At 36.8% G+C, this 25,656-nt stretch overlaps 1 protein-coding gene and 1 long non-coding RNA gene across 2 annotated transcripts; one reads left to right on the top strand and one right to left on the bottom strand.

Annotated features, from left to right (window-relative positions):
* Positions 1-7,791: 7,791 nt before the first annotated feature.
* LOC112185860 lies at positions 7,792-13,730 on the bottom strand. The gene is made up of 5 exons (XM_040513543.1): positions 13,554-13,730; positions 9,482-9,725; positions 9,273-9,320; positions 8,086-8,168; positions 7,792-7,985 (listed from the first exon to the last, which is right to left on the bottom strand). Exons 1-5 carry the CDS (start codon positions 13,728-13,730, stop codon positions 7,866-7,868), a joined length of 672 nt encoding a protein of 223 aa, XP_040369477.1. The 3' UTR covers positions 7,792-7,865.
* A 9,157-nt stretch (positions 13,731-22,887) lies between these two features.
* LOC112190085 lies at positions 22,888-25,189 on the top strand. Its single transcript, XR_002932235.2, has 4 exons — positions 22,888-22,957; positions 23,037-23,244; positions 24,789-24,850; positions 25,095-25,189. It is a non-coding gene; the product is annotated as an uncharacterized LOC112190085 (long non-coding RNA).
* Positions 25,190-25,656: the final 467 nt, after the last annotated feature.

Raw genomic sequence — 25,656 nt, 5'->3', positions numbered from 1 at the left:
TGAAGTGTTGATTTTTTTTTTTTTTTAATAAAGAGCTGATGCGACTGCCCTCAAATTTTGATTAATGAAATTGTTAAATACAAGGAGGGACATTGAGCCTAAATCCCTGATTACAATAAGTATCTATAGAACATTCTGAAATACTATCATGAGTCTCTACCAAATAACTGTATTCAACTAGGTACCAACTAGCAAAAAGCATTCTACTGGCGACTCTATTTACTTTGACATAACGGAAAGATAACTCGATACAGGCGAAATATAATTACCAAAAACACAGGTTTCCTACTATGTTGCTGCCGGAGAATATTTTGGGAATATTTTGGCAATCAAATGACTCAACCCTCTCTGTAATTCATATCATCATATAATAATAACTGCAATTTCTACCCGCCAATGAGGGTCACATCACATCGCTGCATTTGCCCCAGAGGTTATATTCTCTATTTAGGGATGACATTAAAACCCACGGGTACCTGTTCCATTTGGGTAAAAATATTCGGGTATGGGTAGCAATAAATTACCCATAGGTAAATAGGTGATGGGTATTAGATACCCACTCGGGTATGGGTATATCCGTGGGTACCCATACTCATGTAACTTATTAAACTTTTTTCTTTTTATATCCAAACTTCCTACAATTTTTTTTTTTTTTTTTTTTTTACAATTTTCCAGAGTCATCGACTTCGTTGGCTTCAGCATCATCCACATGGTCGGAGGCATCATCGGCCTCTGGGAAGCTTATATCGAAGGTTTGAGAATCGTGGTTTTGGACACTTTTCTTCTCTGGTTTGGGTGGTACGGGTTCAACCCGGAGGTGAAGCACCGGGCGTTCATGGAGGAGGAGGACGAGAGAATCGCCGCAGCGCATTCCAAGTACTCGTCCATGGTCCACCACAGCTTCGTCGGCAGCGGAGGCTATTTGATTGAGGAGCATCATCACCACCACCTCAGGCCGGAGAAGAAATCGGCGATGGTTTCGGTGTTTGGCCACGGATACAGTCCAACGAGCTCATCTGTATCTGACGTCAACGACTCTGGCACGGTGCTTGCAGTCTAGTCGGCGCAGGTGTTCAGGCCTATGGCAAGAGCAATGTTGAGGAAGGAGTCGCCGCCGAGCTAGAACAACATGAACGGTCTAGTATACCCAAGCTTTTCATAATCCACAAAAAAAAAAAAAAAAAAAAAACCACACACACACACAGTTTTATTTTTCTTAATTAAGATTAGAAATCAAGAAATCAAATGATGGGTAATTGGGTACCCATTTACCCGATGGGTGGGTATGAAATACCCGTGAAATATAAACTGGGTAATGGATATCATGGGTAATACCCCCCATTTTGGTTGTTGGGTGGGTATATTACCCGCGGGCTTTACCCAATGAAAAAAAATGCCAACTTAAATCTCTAATAGTTATTTCACCTTAATTTAAAAAAATAAAATAAAATAAAAAACAAATTGTATTCATTAAAATTCTACTTCTACTACTCTTGTGTTGCACGAAGTCCATTATAACTAACTGTAGTCTACTTGCACCATAGTCCATAGTAGAATTTTTGTGTGTGCCATCTATCTCCATGATATAAGACTATTCATAAGATTAAATTCTTGGACGAAGAATTTTCGTCTCTCTGTCTATTATATCCTAGCTCCTCGATCAAGTCATTGTACATGTCACGTAACTGCAACGTATTCCTCATCCATCTGATGCTAATCCACGGTCATCTCTCTTCCCCTCTCATCACGTGAGAGGGCACATGACCTGAAATCCAGAAACAAGCCGTAAGAAGACTTACTGTCCATTAAGTTATTGTAACTACAGCTGATTGTTAACAAGACCAAAAGATGACTTTAAAACCACTTGCTGATATTTAAGTGAAACAAGACATATACACAGTGGCTAAACAAGAAGTACTCAAAGGATGTGTAATGATATGGACAACTATCCATCTATACCAGATAATTGACAACAGGTTCAGTAGCAAAATAAGCCACACCTTACACGGTGCTCTATATTCCTTCTGTAAACGCTGCTTGATGCATGATTTTTATGCCATCTCCCAATATCTTAAAAAGGATTCAATGCTTAACTTCTTTGGTCCCAAATGTTATTACCAGTTCTGATTAACACAGACAAGAATAACACATTAGAACTGAATTCGACACATAGAGTAGAACCACTATTAATTATACTGAGCATGGAATAAAATATGTCAAGTTTAGTTCAAGAAATAAGCATCTCAGTCCAATTTCTCTTGTTTGTTAGTCTTTCTTTGAACAATCTACCTCATCTTTCATACTCCTGCATTCAGAATGTCGCTATGTCTCTATCTCCCAAAATTATTACAATATCATAACCTATCGATTCAGATTCTTAACACGACCCCTACAAAAGAAATCCCACCAATTATATCTTAACAAGGTATCAATTAACCTTGATCAGACGGACGTCGTATGACCTATTGTCCAAGTAACGGTGTCATGGGATTGGGTGTGGTCGACTTATAGATTGTCCTTCCAGAGGACTACATACTTAAGGGTTCATATTAATTGACTATTATGCCCCGCCCCTTCCCTAATTTCACCTTTTGTCACACAGTGGACACTGGTTGCTTTATGAGGTTAGTTTTGTAAAATCATTTTTTTGTTCTTTTTATCAAGAATGACAAGTTTTATTTCTTTGTTTACTATTGGAGGATTGAATACTTAATCTGAGTATTAATATTCACCCCCCTTCGGCACTTGAGTTTACAGAAAGACTTGAATCTTCCCTATGAATTAACCAAGAGTCATGTCATGAAGTCCAATCATTAATCTGAAAATGAAAAAGCATTCCAAAAAGAATATCTGATGAATTAAGATGAAACAAAAACCAACATATATATATGATCCATACATGATGCTACGTACATATGTTACAGCTGCATACAGAAAGCTAGCTAGGAACAAGAAACAGATGTTGAAACAATCCAAAAGAGAGAAATAACAAAGCTAGCTAATTTTCATGCGATACAAGCATGCAACTGCCTACGTACTAGAGATGAATCCCAACACCATCATCGATCATGGCCTCCATGGATATATTTTCCCTGAAACTGAGATTGAAGAGGGCATTAAGGGGATGGGGAGCAGCCAAAGGAGCCTGATGCATGATGAAAAGATTGTGCGGGTACTGTGACAGGGGTTGATTGGCAGCGGCAGGTTGCTGGAGATGAAAGGCGGCGTGGTGGATTGGTAGCGGCGGAGCGGGAGTGACGGCTTTTTGTCTCTTGAGCAAATTAATCAACTTGAGCAAAGCTGAGAGAATGAGAACGAGGACCAACAGAGTTGATAGAATATCATAAAAACTAGTCTGGTGAGCCTGAGCCGCTGCAGTAGAAGCTTGTGGAACTGGAGTATTGAGGAGTAGGCGGGCTGTGGGTAACCCGTGAGGTTGTTGGGCAGAGCTGGGAGAGATGATCACTAGGAATAGGAGGAGAATGAGTAAGGAAGATAAGAGAATGCACGATGAGGAGGAGGTAGCCATGTTAACTTGTTTGAGGCGAACGATGAAATGAAACATCATCAACTCTTCTATTATAGGCTAGGCTTCTCGATCGAGTCTCTGTGCGGGAAATTTCAGAAGTGTTTCTCATGAGCCACAATGGTCTCCAAAGTCAATTGTGCACCCGACTGATGAAAACAGCGAAAGAGTCTTTTGCACCATGTAAAAGCACACATCTGAACCACTGAACCTTTGGTCAAAATGGGTGCAAAAATTTTGGCCGATGAATACAGCACAAAAGTTTGCCAAAGATATAATGGATAACGACATAACGTTTATGACTAGCGATCGCCAGGGGCCCACATTAACAAGAGATCACGTAGGGCCTAGATTAACCAATGTATCGGAGAACATTCCGGCCTATAATAATTTCTCAAAAAAAAAAAAAAAATCAGCCTATAATATGTTTGGAAATAGAATGGCTACATTATCTATAGTATTATTAAGAGAAAAGAGCTTGCGAAAAAAAAAACCCTAAAGGCTCCCACGGCCTCCCAAACCTAGAAACCCTAGCGTCCAATTCCGGCATCTGTCGGCAGCTTCTACAACCACACCCACCGATCTCCTACCCTATCTCGCTGCCTAACATGGCAAATATCGACTCCGTTACCAGGAACTTTGCCACTTCGCTTGCCATTGCAGGCAATGACGTTATGGACATCTCTAACATGACTGAGGGAGTTGCGCAGCGTACGTCCCAGTCCTATCTCTTGGCATGACCCCTCACCACGAAGCCAACGACGGCGATGGATCTGAAGCGTCACTTTCGGCGTGTTTGGGTTTTGAGCCAAGGCTTTAATGTTCAGGAGAGAACACCAGATAGGTTTCTGTTCTCTTTTGATCTTAAGAGTGACTACAGGAAGGTGTTGATGGGAGGGCCATGGAGTTTTAACCAAACTCTTGTGGTATTGCAGCCCTATGATGGCATCGCACCGCTGAGATGGGTGCCTATGCTTGATCTTTTCTTCTGGGTTCGTATAACTGATATGCCTCCACCGTTTGAACAATGGAAAACCATTGCAAATGTGGCTACGGTGGCGGGCAAGTATCTGGACATCAATGGAAAGTTATTTGATGCCACAGGGGAGATTCGTGTTCGAGTATCCCACTCGATCATGAATCCATTTTATCTGAAAAAAAAAAACCCCTAAAGTTTGCTAAGGGTGTTGAGCAGGAGGTGCACTTTCTGTATGAAAATATGGTAGGCATGTGTGGTATCTGTGCTTGTGTCTTTCATGAGAAGAGCCCCTGCAACCCTAACATGGTGCCATCTACTGTGAAAACCGTGGACCAACCAGTTGCACGTAAACTGGACCTTACTCACCAGTTTCTTGGAGTACATGGCCATCAGTTCAAGGAGGGAACCTTTTGGTTTCAAGGCATCACCATGCCCATTTTACCATCGGTGGGTCGATCGTTGTTTGGGGGTCCTGAGTCCAGCAAGCTAAGGAGGCTGGTGATCATCAAAAATGCTACTGTGCGGGAACCTAGTAATGGGGACTCCCTTGCTCTTGTTCCAGTTGAGGCAGACGGTCCAGCAAAGAGGGCCCGATCTTTTCCCTCCCCACAAAAATTGCATTTCTTGATGTCTGACTTGCTTGAAGGAAGATCAAGTCCAGTTGCTTCTGTAAAAAAGGTTGGGGTGCCTGAATTCTCCTCGAAATTTAGCGCTAAGTCTTTGGGCCTTCTAGAAACTCCAGGAGGTATGTTAGTGCCGGCTGAAGTTATGTTGCCAACATCATCACTTGAGTTGCCAAGTGCAAAGAAGAAAAGGGGAAGACCTTTGGGATCCAAAAATAAAACTACTACAGCATCAAAGGTCTCTGCTGAAGAAGTCCTAACTGTTTTGTACTCGGGCAAGCCTCCAAGCCCCCTAGCTTGAAGGGCAAGGAAAAAATCTAGTTTAGTGTGGTAGGAGCCTATTTACTATGTCTTTGCTATTTTCCATATAGATAGTCTATCTCTATGTATCGCAGTAGTTCTCTTGCTACCACTTCTTGATCTGTCTAGTTGAAGGCAGCAGAAGGATATGTAATGGCTATCTTGGCATGCGTTTAATGAAATCCACCTTTCAACAAAAAAAAAAAAAAGAGCTTACTCTCCAAAACTAAATGTTTTTACCAATTGAACCCTTATATATTAAAAAAAAACTATGAAATATAATTAATCAATAGGAATAATATAGTAAATTGTAAAATAGAAAATAAAATAATAAAAATAAAAGAAATAGTAGAAAACGTGTTAGTTATATGAAAAGTTTTCCCACTACCTTTAACTTATCTCGACACACATAATGTGTGGCCTTACTAGTATAATATTATTCATACGTCTATGACTCTCTGTAAACATTTCACCGTAGTCAACTGTTAAGCTCATTATACATATTACCCATGTCTTTATCGACCCAACCCCAATTCAAAATCATAACGCAATTAGCACGGTATAGCTTCAGAGGTGCAGACAAGCACATTTTCACTATGCCAATAACATCATCAGACGACAGACCATGACTGTCGTCTGATATGTAAAAAATCTGTCGTCTAGTAAGCTGATATCTGATTGACGTTCAGACGACGGGTAAAGTCCGACGTCAGAAATTCACTCAGACGACAGACACCTAGAAAAAATCTGTCGTCTGAATGTGCTTAAATATGCACAAATTGTAAGTATATGTGGTTAGATATGAAATAGAACGACATTCAAATGTTGTTGTTGTCAAACTCTAGCAACAGACTTTACAAAAAATCTATTGTCTGTTTTAATGTGAGACGACAATAAAATGTCGTCTGAATGTGTAGAATTTTAAAATTTCTTTGTTACATCTGTCGTGTGAAATGATTTTACACAACAATAATCTGTGGATTCTGGTTGTTTCAAACAACAGAATTTTGCTTGAATTCTGTTGTTGGATGTTCAGTTGTTTTCCTTTTTATGTTGTGTGATTTAGTTTACAATCACACAATTTGGCTTCAATGTGCTGTTCTTTTCTTAATAAAGCAACATACATTCTAAAACCAGGAAACCACAGTAATGTAGCATACATTCATCAGAACCTGAAAATATAAACCAAAATATACCATTCATATAGAAAGTGGAAATCGCTTTGTACCATATATTCATAAAAAAAACTGGAAACCACTAACAACATATCCATTGATAAACACTGCAAAAACTGTACTACCACTTCAAGCAGCCACCAAACTACATCAATTGTTTCAAATATTCAACAAAGTAAAATCGATCCAGCCTGAAGTAGCCTCTTTAACGAATCCATGAAGTGAATGGTTTCTTCATCCAGATTCACAATAGCCAACGTCCAATAACCACTGTTCACAATAGAAATAAGTCTAGCTCTCATTCAACTGGTTGACACAGAGCATAATGATATGTCTTATGTCTTCTTCTCTGAACTTTATCATCAACACTCTGCCTTTTGAACACATGCAACAGTTCAATATGTTTATAGCTACTATAAGATTGTATAGCTACTATAAGATTGCAAGGTGAAGATACTAATAATTGCCTACTAATAATCATATATTCTAAACTTAAACGTACTGTTAAAAGATAAAATGACCTTTTCACAATTCATCTTCCCTCAGTCCATATGAATGAGTAGAGGCAAGCCAGTAATAGGTAATTTATTACCTTCACTGCAAGCAAACAAGTGGAGAACCTTCACTGCAATAAGTACCATTGCATTAGGCATGCCAAGGTAATTTATATCAAGTTGTTTCCAAAATAAGTCTTCGATCCAATTCTGTATGCTGTAGACACAAAATCAATTATTAATCAACAAACAACATGGGACACCTAAAGCCTAAGAAAAAAATAATTGACCTTTCTGGAAGTATGAAAGGAGAAGAAGAGGCTCTTGCCTCAAATGGTCTTCTGTCCAAGATTTCAGAAACATGCTTTCAAAATCTTCAACAAATCCAATCTACAAAACCCACAAACACAATTGAATTGAAGAAAACATGACAAAACTAAATTGACCCATCAATGAGATGCTAGCAAAACCAATGAAAAATGGCCTTTCCTTTGCTACTCTTATCAACTGGAGCAGCAACCTTTCATTTTCCAACTCTCCTGAAAATAGTAGATCTCCAGGACCAGATTTTCTTATTCATAAGAAGCTCTTTGTTGTTTTTCATTTTCATCAGGAATGCATCCACAAAGGCACCATCATAAAAATGAGATGTGCACAAAATCCATCCAGTGAAAATCACAAGGTTTCCTTTTCTATTTGATCTCTCATAGCAAAAGTTAAGTGACAAAATACCCAAAAAAAAACACACAAACCAAGGTGACAATATCTTCACAAATAGGAGAAAATAGAGAAACAGTGTAAAGAAACATACTCTTGCTTGACTTGGGTACTGTAACCTACTGTACTCTGTCCACCCAGTCCCACAGTAACAGCCTTTCCTGAGTTCAGCTATATACCACATTGACCAACCAAGATTACACCGATACTGTTAGACCCATGAAGAATGTATCAAATACATAGACTAAATACATATGTACAAGATGATAACCTTAGTGGAGGATGTTGGGAGGAGTTTTTGAGCCCAACCACGGCTGAAGATTGAAATCAGACGCTTTGCCATGTCTTCTTCCTCTGTTTCATGACAATTAAAATAAAAAAAATTCCACCATGAGAAATACATATATATGTTATAAGAGAAGAGGACTGGCAGGGGTATCAATTGATTTAAATCTGGTTTAGGCTAAATCAGACCAATGTATTGCTGGTCTCTAAGACTAAAATGTACAGTTTGATGAAACAATCCAGACAAACAAAAGAATGTAAACAGATCCAATGTTATTCAAGGATTGCACATTACCATAAATTGGCATATTCAATAATCAAATTGGGTTTTGTGGGATTTTAGCACTGTGTTAACGTCAAACAAGACCCAAATAAGGGGTTTTAACTGATCTTGGAACCCTTTTTTTCTGGACCCAAAATGAAAATCTGGAGTATCAATCTACTCAAGTAATATAACACTAATTTATTACTCGTAAAAACACCCGAAACACTTATAAGATGCACAGAAGTCACCCAAAGAAACTAAGAGAACTATATGCTTTAGTAGGCTTTTGACATATATAACAAGTGCTGCAGCTTGGTTTCAAAACCTAACAAAATGGTGCTGCTTTATGCATCTTCCCCTCAATCAATACTTCTTTGTAATTGTTTCAAGACTCTTTAACTTTCTTAACCAAAATGAATACAAAGTCCCGAGACAGTGAGAGCGATTAATTCACAAATAATGGAGATATACAACTTGGCAAAATCAAAAGCATCCAGTCAAATCTCATGAACCAGCAATTGCAACCACATTCAAAATATCAGAACAACTCAAAACTATAAAGCAATCAAAACAAAAGTTATACACATGCCTAGAGGACTAAAGCAGTCCATGGTTTGTGCTAGTATAACTGAATCAATTAAATTAGATTTGCAACAGTGAAACTTGCTTCAATCTTTTCAACTCCCAACTTTCAATCTTGAATTTCTCGGGTACCAACCAGAAAGACCCAGAGAAACTCCATCAACGACTAAATCACGAAGTGGGATGTAATGGGTAGTATAAAAGAGGAGTCTTTAATGCTTTTAAGTTCATGGGTTCAGCCAAAAATTCCATCTTCCACCGCAACCAAACAGAAACAAGAGCCGAAGATCAAGAAAACGTAAGCGAGAGAATTAAAAAGCTCAAACCTTGAGGTGTGCTTCTGAAAGGTGAGACTTCCCGAAATGACTGCAACTCTGAAATGATAACCCAGACAAAAGATAACCTTGTATCCCCAATTCGAATATAACCCAGCAAACACAAATCAAATTTGAATAGAAATTTTCAATTAAAACCCTAAAACCCAATCCAAAAGAAACTCTAAATAAATTGAATAACAGTGAATCGAAGGGCTTACCCAACAATAGTGAAACAATAAGGATTGAAAGCGTTGAAATCTTCTTAACACCAACAAGAACTCGTGAGAGGGATTGAGATGGTTTGGCTGTATGGTTTGAAAAACTGATTGAGATGGCCGGGTTCTGTGTTTGTCGAAGAGAGATGGGGGAGATTGAGTTTTCAGTTTTGATTAGAGGAGAGTTTAATGGGGGAGATCTGCCAAGAAATTTGTGTTGAGTTGGGGCTGCTGGGTTCTTCTGTGCCTAAGGGAGAGCGACATAGATAGGGTTTCTCAGATGTGGAATAGAAAAATTTTCAAAGGGTTAAATTTGTCGGGGAGAGAGAAATAGCTTTAAAATTTGGCATATATCCCTTCATGTTGTGCCAAAAAAACAAACAGCTATGAAAAAAAAATTATCTCCTTTTACGAGACGACAGTTATCTGTCGTCTGAACAAAACAAAAAAAAACTGGTACAACACGAATCGAAATCAAATTTATCTCCTTTGATTAGACGACAGATAAATGTTGTGTGAAGACAAACCTAATTCTCAAAGCTAACTTACCATGGTATGTTGCTATATTCAGACGACAGTTTTTACACTGTCTGTCGTTAAAATATATCAGACGACAGAAACCAACATGTCTGTCGTCTGATCTCTGTCGTCTGATGAGGTTATGGGCATAGTGTTTGTATAGTACGTGATTGATTTAGAGAGTGAGATTCACCCTCCTTATTTTACAATTCACACTCATTTTTTTTAAATTTTTATAATATCTTAATATTACATTTTTACAATCCACACTACAAACAGACAAAATCTAAGATATTAAAAAAAGAAAACATGAAGTGTGGATTGATAAATTAGGACTGTGAATTTCACTCCCCTTAATTTTTTGTCCTCGTGAGGGAAGGCCGAGAAACCACATAATACAAATAAATTAAATCCTGAAAGTGAAAGAAAGTTAGAGTGTGTCACTCTTTTAACCCATCTCCACAAAAAAAAAAAAAAAAAAAAAAAGAAACCCAAAGGCACCTCATAATACTACAAGGTTTACCTCAATTAAAAAAATACAAGAAGGTTTATAAAAAGCCAGCCAAGAGGCTATATCGTCACATTCATGCATGCCAGAATGTTATGACGTTCCTGAGTCAAGAAGGTTCATTGGTTTGAATTTGTAATGCCAATATTCAATTAATGGCACATTTTTAGAATGTTAGCTATAAACACTAAAAGCATGTCTATACAAACAATTAATGGAGCTCTTTTGATTTATATCAGACTTTAAACTAATACTGTCTTTCATAGAACCTACTTAACTTGAGCTACCTTAATTTGATTGGCTTTGGTTTAATTAACTAGTTTTAACATGGTGTTCTTTTGTCATTTCGTCAAATAAAGTCGATATTATTACATTGCAAATACGTATATATGTAGAGCAATATTGCAACTTTCATGAATGATAATTAATAATGTAATAGTTAAATTCTTTACCCTAGATTGTTGCATAGATATCATATTTTAATTACGGTAACCTAGGTTAGCGACACCCTTCAAGCCTACATGAAGTTCAAATTTTTCCACAGTTTTTTAGGGTTTTAAATCTAGGTTAGAGACATATGAAGAGATTGTTAATGGTGGGGTTGACCGGTTGAGGATGCATGGTAATCTACAATTATACTACGTACGTACATTTTTCATCACCAATATTCTAGAAATATCCTATCCATGTAAGGAACCTCTGTACATTCATGATTAGGTTGTCATTAAATCTAGAACCAGCGACTTGCCCAAAACATGATGGAAAATGATTTACAAGGTCCAGGTGATGATATGCTAACCTGAGAAACCCGGGGCAATTTCCTATATTATTATTATTATTATTATTTTTTAACCATACTTTTATAAGCTTATATATGTTAGTAAGAATCTAACCAATGACATTTACAATATTAAAGAAAAATTTATCACTTTAGTCATTCATCTATGACTTGATCAACAATTTGGTCACACTCTATTTTTAAAAATATCACTTTAGTCACTCAATTTTAGATTTATTAATTGTAGTGAAATACTCCATTACACACCGTTAAAACTTAAAACTAATTAAGGACATTTTGATCCAATTACTAAAAAAATATTAAAATTGGGAATAATTTAAAAAACAAAAAAATACACCCGTTAAATTTGGCTATATTTATTGGAGAAGTTAGAAGGATCAAGCTTAGTGTCCGACTCTTAATTTTTTTGGAAATAGCGTCCGTCTCTTTAATTGAGAAAAGTCCATAACTTTTTTTTTTCTGGCCAAAATCATGAAAATAAATAGGAAAAAAGAAGAAGAAGATTTCGGTACTCAATTTGACCAAAATGCCCTGAAAGTATGAGTTATATACAAGAATTAAACAGTGAAGTTGACGGCGGTGACCAAAGTGATGGACAGTGTTTAAGTTGAGTGACTAAAGTAAAATTACTAAAAATATAGTAACCAAAGTGTCGACTGAGTCACAGTTGGATGACCATGATAATTTTTCCATATTGAAATCATAACTTACCACAAGTCACAACTCACCGAAAGCAACTTCCTATATTATTATTGCTTATTGCATGTCAACATTTAGTCAAATAAGATCAATACCCGGTCGAAATTCCAATATTATAATTCATAATGATCATAACGTATATATCCAAGAAAAATTTAGGGTATATCTGCTCAGTCAAATTTGTCACCATCTTTGCGCTTCTTAAGGAAGGGAATATAAATACCGATTTATAATATCATCATCCGGATTAATTTGAGACTTTTAAACAAGCAGTACGTTCATGTGGACGCCATCACCGACTTCTCCTCCGAAGATATAGTAACATATGCCTGATAATACGGTAGGGCAATACGGTGCATATATTTCAAGTTGACATGCTTTTTTTTTTTTTTGAGAATGAGTTGGGAAAATTTTATTCGCACATCTCTAAATACTTAATACACACCTCTTACTTAATACATCACCCATTTGATTTCTTATTCTATCATTTTATTAAATACACCACTCAAACTACCTAAATTATCCTCAAATCTCAAAATTCTATATAAAATCACTATATATAAATCAATATTAAAATCATCATGCTAAACTTTATCATAATCACAACATTCTATATATATCATAATGAATTTAAATGCATTTAATTATTAGAATCATCATAATAATTTTAATTTTCTTTCAATTATTATCATGACTTCATGAGACCTGTACAATCTTAACAATTTTGTTATTCAAAATTTTCGGTAGTCAAAATTGTTGAAAAATAATCAAGAACACGTGAAGAGGATCCCAACTAGGTTTATAACTACATTGTTATTATTTTCTCTCCATTAGTTATCATGAAACAACATATACAATCAGAAGGATTTTGTAATGCAAAATTGCTAGTAGTCAAGCTTGTAGAAGAAGATTCCAATTAAGGTTTATATATATCATACTAGGTTTTATTTTCTTTCTATTAATTACCAAGAAACAATATGAACGATCATAAGAATTTTGTAATGCATAATTACTAATAATCAAGCTTGTCATGAACTCATGACAAAGATTTCAACTTGAATTTATAACAATATTAAAAGCTATTAAACGTATTCCAATTATAGTTCCTTTTCTAATATGAATGTCTTTTCAGTCATTTTATTTACTCATATAATCTGATTCTAAATGTAAAAAAATTAGAATGTGTATTAAGTATTTCCATGATGTGTTAATAAAATTTCTTAACTTTAGTATTTACATGCATTATTGTAATGCAAACGTATAGAATCTTCTTAACTTTATTCAGCAGATGGTATAAAGACTGCATTTCAACAAGGTCTTCATTGTTGGTGATTAAGGAATTTAACAACTACCACTAGTAGTCTAATATGAACACAGATCGAAATACACTGAAACACTGGGTGGCACAAATTAATCAGTGAGAAATCTACAAACTTGTGACCTATCCGGCCCCAGCACCTATCTAGCTTCTTGTTGAAGTACGTTGTACATTTCCAATCAAGCTTTGTATCCATTAATATTTGTTTTCTGAAACTGAGATTGAGGCAGACATTTCCGCCGCCATTGGCCGGGAGCAGCCATGCCAATTGAGCCTGCTGCATGACGAGAAGGTTGTCTGAGCGTGACGACGGCAGATTGGCAGCTGAAATTTGATGCAGAATGAGGGCACCATGGTGGACGGCCAGGATGGGCAAGGCCCCAGACCTCAGTGAGAGTGATGACGTCATTGTCTCGTCCTCATAGGTTAATAAACAAAGAAATTAACTTAAGCAAAGCTGATAGAACAACTGAACAATAATTAGGATCGGACCAACAGAATGATAGAGCAGAGTCGGATTACTGATAGAAAATCATAGGAATTACTAGTAGTCTGGAGGTTACCAACCTGCGAATGATCATCTTGAATTCGTTGTGCCTGAGTATGAGCCTGAATGATCATCTTGAATTGGATGTGCCTGAGCCTGAGCCGATGTTGAGACTGGAATGTTACGACGATGCGTGATTTGGGTGGCCTGAGAGATTGTTGGCAAAGTTGGGGGTGGGAGAGATGATCAAGAATAGGATGAGTGAGGTAGATAAGAGAAATCAACTCTGAATAGTGAAGGATGAAGAAGCCATATATGCTTGATGACGGTACGTAGTAACCAATAGACGTGAAATTAATTGAACTGTAAGAAATACATCGACGAGAGAGGCGAGCATATATAGAGGTCCTTCCCAATTCACTTGCAGCGTTGAAGGTCGATAATTACATTGAACCATTACGTCAAATTTTTAACGATTGATCCGAGTTAACAGTCTTCATTCTTTGCCCTACCCAAATTGAGAAGAAGGTTCATGCATGTGTTATTACCAAATTTTGGGCGGTCAATAATATATTTGTAACTTGTTGCCTAGCATTCACTAAACTGTGGTAGTAACATCTTCTCTTGAATTTCTTATCTGTTATGCATGAATCCAGTAAGTTATTGAAACTACAGTTGATCGTTAACAGGACCAAGAGATTAACAGAACCAATGGCGGAGCTAGGATTTTAAAATGGGGTGGGCTAAATTTTTTTTTTTTAATAAAAGTTTACTAATGCTTTAAATTTTTTTTTTTTGAACTTTTTCAAGTAACATATTTTGTTCATTCTTAAATTAAACCTCATCATATATTATGGAAATTCTACGATTTGTTAATTATGTATGACATGCATATAATTACCTTAAAGTGGTAAAATGAGTCATCAAAATAATAATATTAGTCCTCAAAATGGTAATATGAATCCTTAAAGTAGTAAATTTTTTTAGTTACCACATGAATTCTCAAGTGGCAAAATGAGTCCTTAAAGTAGTAAAATGAATCCTTAAAGTGGTAAATTTTTTTAGTTACCACATGAATTCTCAAGTGGTAAAATGAGTCCTTAAAGTGGTAAAATGAGTCATCATAATGGTAAAAACAGATAATGTATAAGAAAGGTTAACATACCATAGCCTTACCCTATATATTAAAAACATATCAAATAATCAAATAGCTAATTGATCAAAAAAATCAACCTTAAAACATTTGATAGAATTTCGATAACAAACGTCTAAGAAAAAAAAACATATCTATTCATATTTTATCATGTGCTCTTGAATATAATCGAAAATCTTTAATTATTGAATCTGTATCATAATTCTCAACCAACTTTTTTTTTTCTGACCTAATTTACCCAAAGCTTTTGATGAGAGTATGCCTCTTAAAGCAGAATAGAAAACAAAAATACAATAAAATACTTCAAGCAAAGATATATATATATACATACATATATACAGATCCTATCTAGAACGGAGCTCCGCTTTGAAATTAATGTGTGAAGTTCAAGTTTTGGGTCACTTTTGGGTCGCATATCCACATCTCGACCGTTCAGTTTTTAGGTACTAGTGTATAGATCATCTCTGCAAATTTTCAGCCAAAATGATGATCGTTAAGGCATTGATAACTTCCTTAAAGCTAGTACGGTTCATGTTGACAGATTCAGTCCGTCCATTGGTTTAAGCAAGTTAGATACCTTAACGATAATCAATTTGGCTGAAAATTTGCAGAGATGATCTATACACTAGTACCTAAAAACTGAACGGTCGAGATGTGGATATGCGACCGAAAAGTGACCCAAAACTCGAACTTCACACGTTAATTTTCAAAGCGGAGCTCTGCTCTAGATAGGATCTGTATATATATATATATATATATGGGCTAAGTTTAGAAATTTAGAGTGGGCTACTTTTTAATATTTAATTTCTAAACTAAAATTAAGCTACAAATTAACATTTTTTTAAAATTTGGGGTGGGCTATAGCCCATGGAAGCCCGTGTGTAGCTACGTACGCCTTTGAACAGAACCACTTACTGATCTTTGAGTGAAACATGACATATACACAGTGGCTATTGGCCAAACAAGAAGCACCCTGAGGATGTAAATGATATGTACAACTATTAGTCTACAACAGGTTCAGTAACAAAAGAAGCCACGCCTTACACACTGCTCTATATTCCTTCTGTAGGCGCTTGATGCATGATTTCTCAGCCGTCTCCCAATATCTTAAAAGGTAGCAAATAAATCTCCTATTCAATGCTCAACTTCTTTGGTCCCAAATGTTCACTACAAGAAAATGACTCTTTTACCGCGCACATTTTACGGCGTGCATCAATGAGTGCCGTAATAGACATACATTTACGGCGCACTTTCACAGCATGCCGTGAATACCCTTTCTGGTATAGTCTTTTACGGCGTGCATTAGATGATGCACGCCGTTAATGTCAATTTTCATTTGATCTTTTATGGCATGCATTGATGCACGCCGTTAATGTCCATTTTTATTTGGTCTTTTATGGCATGCATTGATGCACGCCGGTAATGTCCATTTTTATTTGGTCTTTTATGGCATGCATTGATGCACGCCGTTAATGTCAATTTTATTTGGTCTTTTATGGCATGCATTAGATACACGCCGTAATAGTGTTATCTTTTACAGCGTGCAAGAATGTGCGCCGTTAATGTGGTTTTTAATATGGGAAAATGATCGTTTACCCCATTTCTGTGACATTTGACCCCATTTACCCAAACACTCTAAGAGATTGCCCAATTAATCATTAGTTTTCATTTTTAAACCCCAATTACCCAACTTTTTAAACGTGTGGCTGTTTTATTCATTTTTGTGGACGCTTTTGCCCTTTTATAACTGAAAGCTCTATAACTGAACGTTTTGAAATCGTAACAGAAACGGGATTTAGGGAGCGAAGCTCTCCGATTTCAGTGTGAGAGGTTCGGCTGTATCTGTAGATAGAGAAGTTCTCCGGTTTTGAGTGTGGAGCTCTTTGATGTTAGAGAGAGAGAGCAGCTGTGCGATTTATATAGGCAGGAGAGAGAAGCGTCTTGTCCTGGTTAACGAATCTTCGGTGTTTTTGGTGTGTGAATCTTCTGCGATTTAGAGCTGGTGGTAGTAGTAGTGCGATTCATATAGGGGAGGAATTCTGCTGTGATTTTCACATGGATCGTGATTCAGATGCTCTTCGAGTTCATCCACTGAGGTTTGCTTTTGTTTCTTTACCTCTATCTAATCCGTTTGGCTTTTAGCTCTGTTTAATATGTTTGATTTTAGGTTTTTTTTTTGTACGAATTGTTGTCTTATTTGCGAACTGAATTTTCTGAATCAGAGCCTAAAAAGATAAAAATCCAAACATGGCTTTTGTTTTGATTATGAATTGTTTTTGTAATTTTGGTATTGAACTTCCAGGTGTTTTTCAGTGCATTGTGTTAAGTTTGAGTTTTTGTATTAATTTCGTGTTTCTTTCGTTGAATTCATGTTTGGATTTTGGGGTTGAGCTGGTACCCGGAGTGTTGCGGTAGTTCTGATTATATTCTTGGGAGGCAGTAATTTTTCTAGTGGGGGCCAATAATGTTGTTCAACGATATTTTAGTATCTATAATTGTTGCTTACTGATGATTTATTTTGAATACATTGCAATTTATTAATCTTACAAATTTTAAATGGCTGTTTTGACAATATTACTGGGGACCAGTAATTTGTGTATTGGGGGGCAGTAATGTTTTAATGTGTTATTAAGCAGTTGTAATTGTTGTTTTTTTTATCTTTTTAGTCATTTTGAAAGTTGTTTGGTTCTAATTCATCTTCGTTTTGGTAGGTGTATGGCATAATACTGTAAACATAACGTAACCAAGTTAATTCAATTTAACAATAAAACTTATCATTGAATCGAGTTCTAATTTTGCTCAATCAGTGGGGGTAGTAGATTTATTACAAGGGTGCATTAATATTACGATATGAAATTCATATACAGAACCGCTTCAAAACACAAAATTATATATACTTATTGCCACAAAGTGGGCCATAAACAATCTACTGCCCCCAGTAGATAGATTACTACCCCCAGTAACAACAAAGGTACTCCATATTTCAGCATGTTACTCAATGTGGCTTCCGAATAAACACATAACTGAATAGATTTGGTTTATGCTACTTACAGAAGCGTCTACTGTGAGGAATCCCACTTGCGAACTTTGCTTTTCTGCATCAGACTTCAGCAAGTCAATGTAAACGGCGATCACCTGCAATGATCATAAACCAAGAATTTAATGCATCAAAACTTTATAAGTAATATGACAAATGAAAATTGCATTAATTGATGACATTACTGGGGGGCAGTAATCATTAAAATGGGGTGCAGTAGATTATTGAATCGATCCACTGGGTATTAATCAATCTACTGGGGGGCAGTAGATGGTTGAATGGATGTCCAAATTGAAATACTCACGTCAGTTTCAATGTCCCCCTCCTGTATTATTACTCTTAGGTCGTGCTTCGTGATCCGGCGCAGAAGATCACTGCTGATCCAGTACTCGGTCCTATTGAAACAGAAACATTAAATTCCAACACATGTTTTATCTGTATGTAAACTGGAAATTTAATTGTCACACCAATTTTAAACCACAATGTGTACTTACGTGTCTTTCTGAGCAACGTTGAAGAAGTCTCGATAATACCTTGCCACTGCAGGATCCAATGTCTTCCATGTTTGCTTATCGCATTTGACTCCCTTAAGCTTTAACTTGTTGTGAAATTTTCCAGGGGCTTGAAGCATGACTCCTGCCTTCTTAGGTGCAGCTCGCTTTGAAATTTTTGCCTCTTCTGGAGTGTCGTACTCCCACTCCTCCTCTCTAGCTTTCTTGGCAGCCCTCCGGTATGTCTTCACGTTTTTCACTATCGAATGTATTTCCGGAGTTTTCTTAGTCTGTTCCTCATCGGCATGTGTCCCTTCCTTCTTTTTTCCCTTTTCAACTAATTGCATCACTTCTGCCTCAGCAATGTTCCTTATAATGTTGTCAAGCTGGGCATCTTCATCTTCATTCCCATGTTTTTGTTGCCCCAGTGGAAAACTGCTTTCATTTACTTCTTCAGGTACTTCCTGTGCAATAGGAAACGCTGACGTAACCGTGTCCGTCGACTTTCCCGCACTGGCTGCATGATGGGTTTCCTCTCCGACGCTCGGTCCAAAGTTTGGATTTTCATCCTCAACTTCATCATGGTGGACCACACCTTGCTTGAAAGGAACTATCTCAAGTTGGGTTTGAGGTGGGGGGACCTCTCCTTTCTCCCTTTCAAGCCGTATGTACAACGCCCTGATGAGGTTATTTTTGGCCCTCTTTTCAATTTCCAACTCCCTAATTCTCTCGTCGGCAACCCTCAGCTTTCCCCATAAATCCTTGTTCTGTGCAGTCAGGTCCTCATTTGCCTTGGCAAGCCTTGCTAACTTTACCTCCATTTCTTTTGCGGGCTTTGTCTCACCAATGGCTTCCTCCATCTCCCTAATCAGTTCCTTGACATTCCCTGTCAGCCTTTCATTTTGTTGCTCTTCTGCTTGGCTTGCCAGTGGTACCTGCCAACAGAACATAACCATAACCATCAAGCTATTGATCCCCAATAATGTGTTTACTGGGGGCCAGTAACAAGATTATTGCCCCCAGTAGACTTGCAAAGAAGCACATATATACATGTAAACAATTAAATGATTTTAAATTTGAGCAACAAACATCAGAAATTCCCTTTTTGGACTATGTTTATCGTATCTATTACCGGCCTATTACTGAATTAACACATTACTGGGTCCCAATAATGTGTTTATTACCCTACATATAGTACTGCCCCCCACTAGACAAGGTCAACATATTGTCTACTGCCCCCCACTAGACCTGAACAAGCATCACAATTTGCATCAAACAAACAACGCATCCCAAGTTTCACGGTTTATAGCAGTTATTCACAGTCAAAATAAACACATTAATGTTCAAATTCACACATTTAGATGGTAATCTAAATGTCTACTACCCCCCACTAGACACAGTTAGAAGCTCAGTTGTGCCACTCACCCAGTTGTCAAAGCTTGGTGTGTCCTGCACCTCTTCACCCAGCTCGATGTCTTCCAATCTAATTTTGGCAGACCATGGTCCCGCTTTTATCAGGTCCTGATACATTTAACAGGTAAGCAATGTGTAGTCAACATTGAAAATAAGGTATAAATATATAATGTTTTTGTAATTTTCTTACCACGGCTAAGTTTTCGTTCATGTACAACTGCTCCAGGCTAAAAATTTCCTTTATTGACCATCGGATGAATCGTGGAGTCTCATTCTGCCTTCCAGGAATCCAGGTCTTTGCCTTGGTTTTCTCAAGGAACCAGTAATAGATGAGAAGAAGGCATCCATTCAAAACAGATGGACTGTTCCTCCTATACTTTTGTAACCCTTCCATCAAGAAGTTGAGAATTAATCTAGGCCAATTGTACATGTTAATGGTCTCAATCCGTTCACATATCGCGACCATATCCCAGGTGATCTGAGCACCGGTTCGAGTGAAGAAGAATGTGCTGAATAGATATGTCATCATTAGCACGGCTATCTTCCTGGCATCTTTCTCTTTTGCCGGCTTTGTCAACTCATTTATCAGTGTCGACTCCACCCTTGTTCTGAGGACAGCCTGCGTCTTTAAAGGGCTGCCAAATATTGGGGAGTCTTCCATATCTTCCCTTACCACCCTCCTGTTCACATTGAACACTTCTCCTTCAGCAGGGATGTGAAACAAAGTCGTGACATCCTCCTCCGTTATTTCCATAACAATATCACCAAACTTCCACTTGTTGTCGGTACGGTCGAAGTGCCTTAGGAGTATCTCGAGGTCCGCTTCATGTTTGTGCAGCTGGATCTCTGTTATCTTGTCCTGCCAGAAAGGCTCCATCATTTCACCAAAGTTGGTGCCCATCAAAATATCTTTCGTTCGGTCTGGTATTCTGTCTTTGTGTCCGTTGACAATCCTCCAGAACGCACTGAGCGTGCACTTCTGTTGCTTCCACTCAATCTTTGCTTTCTTTGTCTCAGTTTGCTCCTCCTTTTTAACTGCCTTTTTCATTTGCTTCTTCGCTTTCTTCTTTGGTTTTTCTTCTTCTGAACCCACTTCCTCTATAAGTTGTTTCCTTTTTGGTTGTTTTCTCGTTTTGATTACAAACCTTTTCGTTGTCTGTTCACCCTCTGATTCTGATTCTTCTTCAGACGATCGGCCTGAATATTCTTTAACTTCTTCTTCAGCGGATCCTTCTTCAGAAATATCTGCTGCCTGTTGTCGCTTCCTCTTTCTTATTTCGACAAACTTTGTTTGCAGTGTCTGGTTAAATGTGGCCTCAGTACAGTTATCGGAACTCTGTGAATTCCGGTCTTCTTCCTCTGAGTCACTCATCAAAGTGAATTTTGGTCTACCCATTCTGCACCAAAAATAAAACCACAATGATAAATCAAAAATAGCTAATAGAAGGGTTCATACTACTTAAACCATATTATTGAGGGGCAGTAATGTGTATACTGTCATCCACTAACTAGTCTACTGCCCACCAGTAGACCATCAAACAGTCCACCGCATCCCATGTTTCACGGTTTTCAGCAGTTAATCACATCTCAAAACAACAATTAACGTACAAAACCCCACATTAGGATGTTCAATAAACTGTCTACTGCCCCCACTAGACTGCATTAGAATGGTCAATAAACTGTCTACTGCCCCCACTATACTACAAACCCCTCACAGTTTGCATCAAAAACTCCACCGCATTCTATGTTTCGAGTTTTATAGAAGTTATTCACACTCACAAAAACACTTAATGTCCAAAAACTAACACATCAAAATTGTCATTATTCTGTCTACTGCCCCCCACTAGCCATCACAATTTGCAAAAAACCAAGTACCGCATCCCAAGTTTCACGGTTTATAGAAGTTATTCACAGTCAAAATAACAATTAATGTACAAATTCAAACATGTTAGATGGTAAATGTACTGTCTACTGCCCCCCAGTAGACTGCAACATACAACATATCTTAACCAGAATAATCGACTACTGCAGTTTTACACAAAATTATACCAAATAAGCATATTTCATTCAGCCAAATGTGTGAATTAGGCATAATTGGCCCCCAGTACGTACTCTACTGGGGGGCACTAATGTTACCAATTTAAAGGGGCCTCCACAATACGCTACAGGTCCAACCTCATTGCATCTAAAATAAATGTTTGCATCAATTACTGATTAAGATTCGAAGCATATTTTCACAGGTAAGCAATGGAAACCCTATATTTCACCGATTTCAGTAATTGATGCAAACTCGTTCTAGAAATTTCACAGAAATGTCACCAAAATGTAACTTCAATCAACTTTAAACGAAAGATTTTGTAATAGGTCCACCAGAAATCAAGCAAAAACTGGATAACGGAGTCGTAATATGGTTTTTACCTGTTTCGATATCTTCCAACCCGGAAAAAATTAGAAACACAACCGGCGGACAGTGAATCTTCGTCGACGTATAACGGTGAAAATTCAGGTCAGAGACACAGAGAGAAAGATAGTTAGAGAGGGAGTGAGACAGAGAGAGAGAGAATCGGGTATGGAGGGAGGAAGAGATTTGAAACGTTTTGACGTTTGATTGGGATTGGTAACTGACGAGTCGTGCGGTGTTAGTGCAGTGGCACTACTGTAATAATGTTTGTTTGCAGAACCTATATGAGTCTTGAACCTATAGAGTTGGGTAAGTGGGCAAAATTATATGAAGGTGGAGTGAGTGGGCATATATTGGGCTAAAAATGTGTAACTGGTCACAACTCCATTTTTTTTTCATTTCATAAAACAAAACTTTTCTCTCTCCCCGACAGACCTCAATTTTCCATCTCTTCCCTCTATGTCTCTTCCGTAAGAAGGTCTCTCACTTTTACGGATCCCCGCCCATTTTTTTTTGCCAAAACTCAAACTTCCCACCGAACCCATCAAATTGTCATTTCGTTTTCTTCTCTCTCTCTCTCGCGCCCCCCACACCCCCCCCCCACGTCCTGCATATCAGAGGAGCTCAAGAAACAAATTCGCTCAGCACATATTGGTAATCCTTCTCATCTTCTCTGCTATTGTTGGTAATGGCCTAATGGGTACACCAAATTGGGTGGGATCTTTTTTTTTAGGGTTGTCTCAGATCTAGGGATGAACTCGCCGGTCAGTCTCATACTCGATCGTTCTCAATCATTTTCACCCCATATTACAAATGATCGACTTTGATCTAACCTTGAATCTCTTGACTGGCCGGGTTCTTATCTTGTTCACTTCTGAGATCAAGAACGGAGCAAACCCAAACTAGATTACATTCATTCATCGGGTTTCCATCAGTTGAGGGTAAATCACGATCTCCTTCCAATTCTATACCATTTAGATATGAAACAATATGATTGTGCGATTGGCAGATGAGCAATTTTAGTTTTGTGGGTAATAGTTTCAAACTTTCAATTTGTTCAGTGACATGTTGTGATTTCTTTAAGGATTAATTTCAGTTTACCCCCTGAGGTTTGGGGGTGAAATCATTTCACCCCCTCTACTTTCAATTTTGAATTTTTACCCCCTAAACTTTTCAATTTCAATCAGCCGTGTCCAATTTTTACTGTTCCGTCCAAATTGGACGTTAAGTTTGACTTTTGAGGGTTAAAATGGTCATTTCAACATAAAAATTAAAAAAATTAAAAAAATTAAAAAAAATTCTGTTTTTTATTTTTTTTTCTGCTTTTTAGTTTTAGTTTTTTTTTTTTTCTGTTTCTTCTTTTTTTTTCTGTTTTTTTTTTCTGTTTTTTTTATTTTTATTTTTATTTTTATTTTTATTTTTATTTTTTTTTTGTCTTCAACCTATACACCACAAATTATAATAGGTTTATAAAAACAAAAAAATATTCTATGTGGTTGAAAGCCGCTAACTGGTCTACGATATTTGTAATATATCTCCGATAAAGTGAAGAATTTTAGAATATATCCCCAATAAAGTGAAGAAATATCTGTAAAAAATATTTTTACACTTTATCTGTAAATAAATATCTGTATATCCCCAATAAAATGAAGAAATATCTGTGTAAAATCATTTTTGGTCTACGATATTTGTGATATATATCCAATATTTATCTGTAAATAAATATCTGAAAAAAATGATTTTACACAGATATTTCTTCACTTTATTGGGGATATACAGATATTTACTGGATAAAGTGTAAAATCATTTTTTACAGATATTTTTTCACTTTATTGGGGATATATCCTAAAATTCTTCAATTTATTGGATATATATCACAAATATCGTAGACCAAAAATGATTTTACACAGATATTTCTTCATTTTATTGGGGATATACAGATATTTATTTACAGATAAAGTGTAAAAATATTTTTTACAGATATTTCTTCACTTTATTGGGGATATATTCTAAAATTCTTCACTTTATCGGAGATATATTACAAATATCGTAGACCAGTTAGCGGCTTTCAACCACCTAGAATATTTTTTTGTTTTTATAAACCTATTATAATTTGTGGTGTATAGGTTGAAGACAAAAAAAATAAAAATAAATAAAAAGAAAAAAAAACAGAAAAAAAAACGAAGAAACAGAAAAAAAAAAAAAAACTAAAAAGCAGAAAAAAAAATAAAAAACAGAATTTTTTTTAATTTTTTTTATTTTTTTATTTTTTATGTTGAAATGACCATTTTAACCCTCAAAAGTCAAACTTAACGTCCAATTTGGACGGAACAGTAAAAATTGGACACGGCTGATTGAAATTGAAAAGTTTAGGGGGTAAAATTTCAAAATTGAAAGTAGAGGGGGTGAAATCATTTCACCCCCAAACCTCAGGGGGGTAAACTGAAATTAATCCTTTCTTTAATTTAGTTCTGGTTTTCCTCAGGAGCTCAGTGGAAGAATCGGAGCAAGCCACAATGGAAGTCGCGAATCCTATTCCAATTCCATGTATGTTCACCGATCTCAATTTCTCGTTTGCTTGCTTTACTTGTTGTTGCTCCTTGTAAATCGATTCCTACGATCAAATTCTGCTTCAAAATGCTTTGATAATTTGATAAAATGATCTGATATTGCTTTCCTTTAGTTCGATTTTGAGGATTCCTGAGTTTCTCTGTGATTTGGATCCTAATTGAGCTGAAGACTATGCAGTGTGGTTTAATGCTAATTTGAATTTCGTTTGCTTGAGATCAAGTGAATTCGCTGTGCTTCTGGATACTTGTGTGTTACATTTGGAGGTTTTTCATGAGATGCAACATTTGAGATTAGCGATTCAACTTGAAAAACAAAGAAAAAAAATCTCTAACGATTGGTTTGGCTCTAGAGGAAGTGACACTGGAGTCACTATCCAGACCTACCAGGTGTCTAATGTTGATAAGGTAAGAAAGTATTAAAATCATTTAGTTGCTATTTACATAATTTTGTTGTTGTTTTCTGTACTTATTTTGATATTTGGTACTTTGGATGTGGAGAACCTACTCCAAGTTTCGCTCTGAGTATGATGTGGCAGCAGAAGAGTGTATTGGTAATAAATTGAAGGATTAATTTCAGTTTACCCCCCTGAAGTTTGGGGGTGTCATCAGTTCACCCCCCAGACTCTCAATTTCACTTTTTTACCCCCTAAACTTTCTAATTTGTGTCTTCCGTGCCCAATTTCTGCCGCTCCGACGTTAAATCCAAATGTTGAGGGCTAAAATGGTCATTTTATGACCGAATAATTATACAAAATAAGTCTTGAGAGTGGTGAGGTTCGAACC

Source organism: Rosa chinensis, chromosome 2, assembly GCF_002994745.2.
Source record: "Rosa chinensis cultivar Old Blush chromosome 2, RchiOBHm-V2, whole genome shotgun sequence".
In the NCBI taxonomy this organism is placed as follows: domain Eukaryota; kingdom Viridiplantae; phylum Streptophyta; class Magnoliopsida; order Rosales; family Rosaceae; genus Rosa; species Rosa chinensis.
Note: the sequence above shows the minus strand (reverse complement) of the source record. Positions and strands in the feature narration are given on the sequence as shown.

Bases quoted from the DNA above. Each gene is read 5' to 3' on its own strand.
- LOC112185860 (XM_040513543.1), bottom strand. From the start codon at position 13,730: ATGACGTCATCACTCTCACTGAGGTCTGGGGCCTTGCCCATCCTGGCC. The intron at 9,726-13,553 runs GTCTGCCTCAAT...GCTCTCCCTTAG, and splicing joins CGGCCAATGGCGGCGGAAAT to GCACAGAAGAACCCAGCAGC. The intron at 8,169-9,272 runs GTTTGAGCTTTT...GTCATGAAACAG, and splicing joins TTTCAGAAGCACACCTCAAG to AGGAAGAAGACATGGCAAAG.